This window comes from Vigna umbellata, chromosome 5, assembly GCF_029865625.1.
Source record: "Vigna umbellata cultivar VRB3 chromosome 5, Vumbellata_1.0, whole genome shotgun sequence".
NCBI classification, from domain to species: domain Eukaryota; kingdom Viridiplantae; phylum Streptophyta; class Magnoliopsida; order Fabales; family Fabaceae; genus Vigna; species Vigna umbellata.
Genome location: NC_142169.1, coordinates 58,879,614 through 58,888,546, shown reverse-complemented (window position 1 = coordinate 58,888,546; position 8,933 = coordinate 58,879,614). Strand labels below are relative to the sequence as shown.

Genomic DNA, 8,933 nt, shown 5'->3' with positions numbered 1-8,933 from the left:
ATAACTAATATCACTGTTTTTACTAGTCACATATATTACATGAGTTGTACGCAGTTATTTTGTGTCATAATTCTTCTATTATTATTATCATCATAATTGTCATTATCGTTATAAAAATATATATCTATATATATATATTTTAACAAGTTGATGATTAAATACAACCTGTGGATTCAAACATAAATGTAAGAAAGAGTTGAACGACTGACTGTGTAATTATTATATTACATTGTAAAATGAAATAAGAGAGGAAAATGATTTTTTTCACTTAAAGTATTCTTGACAATATATTTCTAGAAGCAAAACAATTATTACAAAAATGAACTTTTTTGTATTTATAAAAAAATAAAGAATAAAATAATATATATTAAATGGTTGTAAAAATGTATATAAAATAATGCTATCTGATATAAGTTTTACATAATTTTATAAAGTAATAAATTTATTATCTTTAATTGGATGAAAATTGTTGCTACTGAAACATTTTTTTTGAATTAGAAAGTGATAAAATACAATAATTATATTGTTTTTTTGTGTGTTTTCATTACTGTCCAACAAGAATTATCTTTTGAAATTATCACTTTCTCAAATTTGTTTTCACCGTGTCCCCTCAACTTTCTATAATGAACCCTAATTTCCCAGATGAACCCTAATATTCCTACCTTGAATCGTCTTTCCTCTCCTCCCATGTTTGGTTGATGTTTCATTTCCTCCACAACGTACCACACATAGTATATATATGCAGGCATTGAAACTCTGATATTCGAACCCTGCACAGTTTCATTGCGCCAACTTGGGTTCGTAAATTCGCAAATTGGAGAAAAACAGAAAACACGAAGAGCCTTCCCTCACCCCAGACAAAAAGTAAAGTGACTGAAAAGGTTTCGATCTTTCCTTTTTCTTTTTTACGGATTTAATTTTGTTTTTCATGCTTGCACTGTGATTTTAGAATCAAGAAAACCTAATTTATTCGTAGATAGTACGAGCCGCTTTTTGGTTTTAAGCTTTTTTCCCCTTTGGATTGATTATTATGAATTATTGGATTAACGTGTGAGGTTTGTGATTTCTTCATCGCTCAGTAATGTGAAAGGCTCGACAATTCGTTGTAGCACTTTTTCTTAATATTAATATCTCTTCGAGTTCTCAACTGCCCATCGTTTTAACAACGGCTACCGAACTATCCTTCAAACTGTGGTTGTGGTTGTTACTGTAGCAGAGGTAACTTGTTATTATCTAACGTTGCTTGTTCAGATTCTTTTGGAAAAGTTTTGTGGTTTGTATTTTATTCTGATTCTTGCATTCTTTGTGGTTGTGTTAATGCTAAAGTTAATGGACTGTTATCTGAGAAGTACGGACTTGTGGTGTATCTCGTGATTCACATCGAAATGTAATTTCAGCTTTCTTAAACCTAATATGGAGGATTGATTTATCTCTTTGTTTACTTAATTACATGGTATTCATGTGCCAAATGTCTTGTATAAATGAATCTAGAATTTATTTAAGACAAAAACCAAACAAATTAATAGAAGAAAGGTTAAAAATCCTCCTCCTAATCATGTTTATTTTCCTTAAACACTTTCCTCCATCTTTGGTAGGGGTTAGGAGCCCATCATCCTTCCCAGGAGAGAATTCTTAAGTAATGTCCTATCCTTTGATAAGTGTTTACATTCTTAAGTACTTGTTGATGTGCTACTGCTATTGTTGTATTGCATCTGAAGCAATTTTGATGCATGCTACTTTCATTTTTCACCAACTTTCTGGATTTAAGGTTACACTGAGTTATTTATAATTATTTTCAACTGTCGCATCAAGATTGTTTTTGTGCTTGATTTTTATGTCAGAAGGCTGGGTAGTGTTGCTAAATGTGACCATTGAACATTGCTTTAGTGTCATTATGAGGCAGTATACGATATTCTATATGATTACTTTTTATTTCTAGTTGCTTCTGTTGCTGCAGTGAAAGGTTGTAAAATCAGTTATAATCTTTCTGATTGTTGTACATGCATTATTTTGTGAACATGAAATAATTGGAGATCATCCAATCTCAGGATTTAAGGATTTTACTGACTTACTGATGTTACTGTGTCGTGATTTTCTTTTTAGAGGGAAAGCAATCTATGGCAGACCATCGAAATGGAAATACACAACCATCAAACGGAAAGGCCAGTGCAGCTGGAACTGGATATTCTATTGATCTGAATGCATTTCAATCCAGATTGAAAACATTTTATTCACATTGGGATGAACACAAAACAGATCTGTGGGGATCTTCTGATGCAATAGCAATTGCATGTCCTCCACCTTCGGAAGACCTGCGGTACCTGAAATCTACTGCTCTAAACTTATGGCTGCTTGGATTTGAGTTTCCAGAGACAATTATGGTTTTCATGAAGAAGCAGATACATATCTTATGTAGCCAAAAGAAGGCTTCTATTCTTGAATCTGTAAAAAAATCTGCCAGAGAGGCTGTTGGGGCAGATCTTGTTCTACATGTTAAACCTAAAAATGATGATGGGACTGCTCTAATGGATGCTATATTCCGGGCCATTCGTGCTCTGCCAAAGTCTGATGACCATGATTCTTCCACTGTTGGATACATATCAAGAGAGTCTCCTGAAGGCAAACTGCTTGAAACATGGACTGAAAAATTAAAAAATACTAAATTTAATCTCATTGATGTTGCCAATGGATTGTCTTCTTTATTTGCAGCAAAGAGTAATGAAGAGCTCACATCAATTAAGAGAGCTGCTTACCTGACAACCAGTGTGATGAAAAACTTTGTGGTTACGAAACTTGAGAATGTAATCGATGAGGAGAAGAAAGTCTCTCATTCAACATTGATGGAGGAGACTGAGAAAGTTATTCTGGAACCTTCAAAAGTGAATTGTAAGCTAAAGGCAGATAATGTTGATATTTGTTACCCGCCAATTTTTCAGAGTGGTGGAGAGTTTGATCTTAGACCTAGTGCTGTCAGCAATGATGAATTACTGCACTACGATTCAGCCAGTGTGATTATATGTGCTGTTGGAGCCCGATACAAGAGTTATTGCTCCAACATAGCTAGGACCTTCTTGATTGATGCAGACCCTCTTCAAAGTAGGGCATATGGGGTTCTTCTAAAAGCCCATGAAGCTGTCACAGGCTCTATGAAGCCAGGAAACAAGTTAAGTGCTGCATACCAAGCTGCAGTCTCTGTCGTGGAAAGGGATGCTCCAGACCTGGTATCATATTTGACAAAATCTGCGGGAACAGGCATTGGCATTGAGTTTCGTGAATCAGGATTGAATCTTAATGCAAAAAATGAACAGATAATTAGAGAAGGCATGGTCTTTAATGTGTCAATTGGTTTTCAGAATTTAAAAATTGAGAAAAGTAAGTCAAAGAACAAGCATTTCTCCCTGTTGCTTGCTGACACAGTCATCATCAACAAAGATAAGACTGAAGTTGTGACTTCGATGAGCTCAAAAGCACTCAAGGATGTAGCATACTCTTTCAATGAGGATGAGGAAGAGGAAAAGCCAAGCACAAAAGTGGATACCAAGGGAGCCGAGCCCTTTACTAAGACAACTCTAAGGTCAGACAATCATGAAATTTCAAAGGAGGAGCTTCGAAGGCAGCATCAGGCAGAACTTGCTCGTCAGAAAAATGAAGAAACTGCTAGGAGACTTGCTGGTGGTGGAAGTCAGGCAGGAGATAACCGTTCCTCTGCGAGGGCTTCAACAGAACTTGTGGCCTACAAGAACATAAATGATCTTCCCCCTCCCAGAGAAATGATGATTCAGATTGATCAGAAGAACGAAGCAGTTCTCTTGCCTATAAATGGAAGCATGGTGCCTTTTCATGTGGCTTTCATTCGAACTGTTTCGAGCCAGCAGGACACCAACCGCAATTGCTATGTCAGAATTATCTTTAATGTTCCTGGAACCCCTTTCAGTCCTCATGATGCAAACTCAATGAAGTTCCCTGGATCTATATATTTGAAGGAGGCATCATTCCGCTCCAAGGATTCAAGGCACATTAGTGAGGTTGTGCAGTCAATTAAAACCCTCAGGCGACAAGTTGTGGCAAGGGAGTCTGAGAGAGCCGAGAGGGCAACCCTTGTTACTCAGGAGAAACTGCAACTTGCTAATAATAGATTCAAGCCAATACGGTTGTCTGATCTTTGGATCCGTCCTGCTTTTGGTGGGCGTGGAAGGAAGATACCTGGTACACTAGAGGCTCACGTGAATGGATTTCGTTATTCTACCACCAGGCAAGATGAGCGTGTAGACATAATGTTTGGCAACATTAAGCATGCATTTTTCCAGCCAGCAGAGAATGAAATGATCACGCTCCTGCACTTCCATCTGCACAATCATATTATGGTAGGAAATAAGAAGACCAAGGATGTTCAGTTTTACGTTGAGGTTATGGACATGGTCCAGAATGTTGGAGGTGGCAAGAGATCAGCCTATGACCCTGATGAGCTTGAAGAAGAACAACGGGAGCGAGATAGGAAGAATAAAATAAATGTAGAATTCCAAACCTTTGTGAATCGGGTGAATGATCTCTGGGGTCAGGCCCAATTCAATGGGCTTGAGTTGGAGTTTGATCAACCTCTTAGAGAGCTTGGCTTCCCTGGGGTTCCTCATAAATCTTCTGTGTTTATTGTTCCTACTTCAAGCTGCCTTGTTGAACTGATAGAGACCCCTTTCCTTGTTGTCTCGCTTAGTGAGATTGAGATTGTGAATCTTGAGAGAGTTGGGCTTGGGCAGAAGAATTTTGATATGACAATAGTGTTTAAGGACTTTAAGCGTGATGTACTGAGGATTGATTCTATCCCTTCTACATCACTGGATGGAATCAAGGAATGGCTTGACACTACCGACATTAAGTATTACGAGAGCAGGCTGAATCTGAACTGGCGTCAGATCCTTAAGACAATCACGGATGACCCTCAGAGCTTTATTGAAGGAGGTGGTTGGGAGTTTCTGAATTTGGAGGCTACTGATTCAGAGTCTGAGAACTCAGAGGAGTCAGACAAAGGTTACGAACCTTCTGACGTGGAACCTGAATCTGATTCCGAGGATGAAGCCTCTGACAGTGAATCACTTGTTGAGTCTGAGGATGATGACGAAGATGAGGATTCTGACGAGGACTCAGAGGAAGAAAAGGGAAAGACGTGGGAAGAACTGGAGAGGGAAGCGAGCAATGCAGACAGGGAAAAAGGAAATGAGTCTGACAGCGAAGATGATAGAAAAAGAAGAAAGGCAAAAAGCTTCGGTAAGTCTAGAGGTACTAATCTAAGCAGTAGTATGCCAAAGCGGGCTAAGTTAAGATAGATTTTTGGTCTTCCTTTTAGCCGGTTTAAGGTTTAGTATCAGTTTGTTTTGTGCTTTTGCTGCGGTTATCATAGCAGCTTGTGTTTGGACTTGGAGCTGCCCTATCATTGTAACTAAATATTTTTCACCCATCTTATAGTTCAGCTACTCGATTGCAATCCTTGAATTCAATTGAAGTCCTTAATTGCCTTTCTTTCCTTAGTTTGGTGATTGCCTTTTGAATATAATTGTTCTACCTGTCTTTATATTTAACTCGTTCTTGTATTAGAATATTTTATTGTAAAACAATTGATACCATAAACAATAACTACTAAACGTGCACGAGAACAATAGATAAAAAATTATCGTGATGTTGAGTTTGAATGTCATGTATCTGAATTTAGAGTTAAATAATCATAGATAACAAACTTTATCATTTATAATAATTTTATATCTTTGTTATTTTTTAAGATGTTTTACCTAGAAATTCATTTTATAAATAATTTGAAATATATAATCAATTGTATAGTTTAATTTATCCTGTTTTTCTTAAAATTAGAAAATTTTCTGTTGAAAAATACCACGTACTAAAAATACTTAAAAGAAATTTTGTGTGAACAAAATATATATATTTTCTATCTAAACTTTGAATATACAATGTCTTAATTAAATAAGTTTAAATGTTACCCCTACTATTGAAAGGTATAATAAAAGATCCATATGTTATAACGATAACAAGGTGCTGCTTTTAGAAGAAGAGCTGATGAAACTCAATTACTACACAAAAACGAGAAAGACTTTTGATTAAAATATTAAACAAAAGATCACTCTCAATAGCCAAATGTTAACAAAATTAAAGGAAATAGAAAGTCACATGTGATGCTAAAATAACATAGTAATCCAGGTTGATAACTCTCTTTAATAATATATAATAATATATTAATTTAAAAATAAAATATAAAATAAATATAATTAAAATATTATTATTTAAGATTGTAGTATAAGTATTTTTTTCTCTTTCTAATAGTGCCAATATATCACCGTTCAAATCTAAATTATAATTGTAAAATCCACTTTCTTTAAAGTGCAAAGTGAAAACCAGAAATATAGCTCCCAAGTTATTTTTATTTTTCTCATTTTCTTTCACTCCAACTTCTCTTTTTCCTTTATCCTAGGCTAGGATGGGCAATACAACCAGAAAAGGAGAGTTCTTCCATTTCATATCCTAATCCAACTCAAAGTACATTTCTTCCCTTTCGTGAGTCTAATCTATCTCACAATGCAAGTTTGGTCTTTTTGCATGTGACCTTTCTAGCTGTCCAAACTCTTTTTTTATGAAATGTGAACCCAATGCAACATTTGAATCACTAATCCAAGCTAATTTGTGTGTATAGCTATTGGGGTTTTCTATTTCTCATAATAGATGGGAGGGAGTAGTTTTTATCCAACTCCACAAGGTGAAGGAAGTTAGGGTTTTTAGAAACTTGCAAGTTGATTTTATGCTATTTTGGTTGTATGTATGTTGATTATGTTATGTGAGTAAGAGTCATATGATGCATGATTAAGAGTGGAAAAATGAGCCAATCCGATTTGTTTTAGCCCAACTTAAACTTATCTTCGGCCTACCAAAAGCGGGTTGTACGACTTGTGACATGGAAGCAGGTTGAAATGCATAACTTGTCTTATAGCAGGGTTTTATTAGTTTTGATTTTCTTTTTTTTTTAAATATGTTTTTTGATCCTAAACTATTAATTGATTATAGTTTTAGAAAACATTTTTGCAAAGTAGTGTCTAATGACTTGTAATGAAAGCATACAAAGGTATCAGATAAGTAAATAAATATTTTTTTAGACGATGACATAGGAAACTTAACAATAGTTTTTAAAAGAAGAAAACAATAAGGCACAATTTTTATACTGGTTCACTCAATCTTGAGCTACATCCAGTTCTCCCTTAAGAACTCTTAAGGGGTTTAATTAATCTTTCCAAGTTTACAACGAGTTTAACTTACTCCTGGTTGCAAATATTATTACACCACTCCTTGTCTCCTAGACATCACTTATAGTCCGAGTTTAGCCTCTCCATGATCTATCCGTAGACAACACATTTAGACCGAGTTTACCCACTTCTGGTTAACTATTATTTGCCACTCTTGGCACCTTAAACAACTTGTCTAGTTGCAAGTGTTTTGATTCTCTCTATAATTTACAACAAATCCACTATGGGATTCTTACAAGATACATATTAGAAACTCTCAATGAGAGGATACATTTTCAGTACAATACAATCTGAAATCTTGTTTGAGAGGATACCCGTGGATACAAATAGTATAATACTCACACCCAACCCGTTTATAAGCAGGTATTAAAATACCCGCTACCCGCAACCCGCGAATATCCGCGGGCGGAGATTTTTTTGCCATCCCTAGTGTAGCCATATTTATGATGCTTGCTTTTTTCTTATTTTCTTATCTCTTTTCTTCCAAAAGCTTCAAACGTTGTAAGTTTGGAGACGTAGTAGAAAGGAAGATATGATGATAACTTTTTCTTCATATTTTCTTTTGCTCAAGCTTGCTTTCATCATTTTCCTTTTAAGTTGAAGATCATAAGACAATATAAGAGTTGAAATAAATTAGAGCTTAAATGTTCTCCTTTGAGCATACTCTCTTTCTTTCTTTCTCATCTCTCACTTCTTTTCATTTCTTCTTCAACTTTTCATATCCTCATCATATTTCTTATGTTGAGGAGCATCAGACTGTATATGCATTGAGATGAAGTAGAGTTGATCATTCTTGAACATGCTTTCCCTTTACTTTTCACTCTTTCTTTTTCACCTCTTCTACATTTTTCAACAACAACTTTCTGTCGGAACAATCGGTACCATTATAGAGTCGCGCAGCGGAATAAAATAAGCGGAAAGCGTGTAGCGGTCAATAAACAAGATAAAATAGTTCGATTAAAAAATCTTGATTTTCTTAGAGAACTTTTATCAAACAGTTGATGTGCTAAGAGTTTAAAGAGTGTAGAGTTCAAGAAAATCAACACAGAAATTTTATCCTGGTTCGAATAAAAAGATTCTACGTCCAGTCGTTAATCACTATGAATAGTGATTAACCTTTTTCACTAAAAATAATGTTTGTACAGATTACAAGATATGAAGTAGAGATTAAGAAACGAGAACACCTTTCGTTCGACAAACGAACGGAAGAACTTTCCTTCGACAAACGAACCGGAAGAACCTGCTCAGCCAACTTGAAGAGAACCGCTCCGACCTTAAACACACTAAGCGCGAGCTTCTCCTATTCACAAGACTTGACTCAAGCAACTCTATCACTTGAGAACCTCCTCAGAAAAACTGTATTCTCAAATGGCATAAATCCCTTTTCACTCTCAGAGAGCTTCCCTTAGGCACAAAGCTCTAATACTCTCAAAATGAAAACTTAACCCTCTAAGGGTTTTAAAACAACTATATATAGACAGCTGGTCTGAAATTTAAAAGACACATTACAACTGCCAGTGATATTCGATTATTGTTAGTGATAATCGATTATTTAAGTCCGTTATAGGGTTTTTCAAAAAGTGATAATCGATTATTTGGAGTAATAATCGATTATTCCAGAGCAAAATGGTTTTT

At 35.4% G+C, this 8,933-nt stretch overlaps 1 protein-coding gene across 2 annotated transcripts; it reads left to right on the top strand.

Annotated features, from left to right (window-relative positions):
* Nucleotides 1-587: 587 nt before the first annotated feature.
* On the top strand, nt 588-5,522 carry LOC124830742 (FACT complex subunit SPT16-like). 2 transcript variants are annotated; one of them, XM_088116357.1, is made up of 3 exons: nt 588-881; nt 1,080-1,218; nt 2,104-5,522. In XM_088116357.1, the coding sequence occupies exon 3, from the start codon at nt 2,118-2,120 to the stop codon at nt 5,319-5,321; it is 3,204 nt and encodes a 1,067-aa protein (XP_087972483.1). In that variant the 5' UTR covers nt 588-881; nt 1,080-1,218; nt 2,104-2,117; the 3' UTR covers nt 5,322-5,522. The 2 variants fall into 2 exon arrangements, with proteins under 2 accessions (XP_087972483.1, XP_087972484.1); XM_088116358.1 differs by lacking the exon at nt 1,080-1,218.
* Nucleotides 5,523-8,933: the final 3,411 nt, after the last annotated feature.

Coding starts and splice junctions, on each gene's coding strand:
- LOC124830742 (XM_088116358.1), top strand. CDS start 2,118: ATGGCAGACCATCGAAATGGAAATACACAACCATCAAACGGAAAGGCC.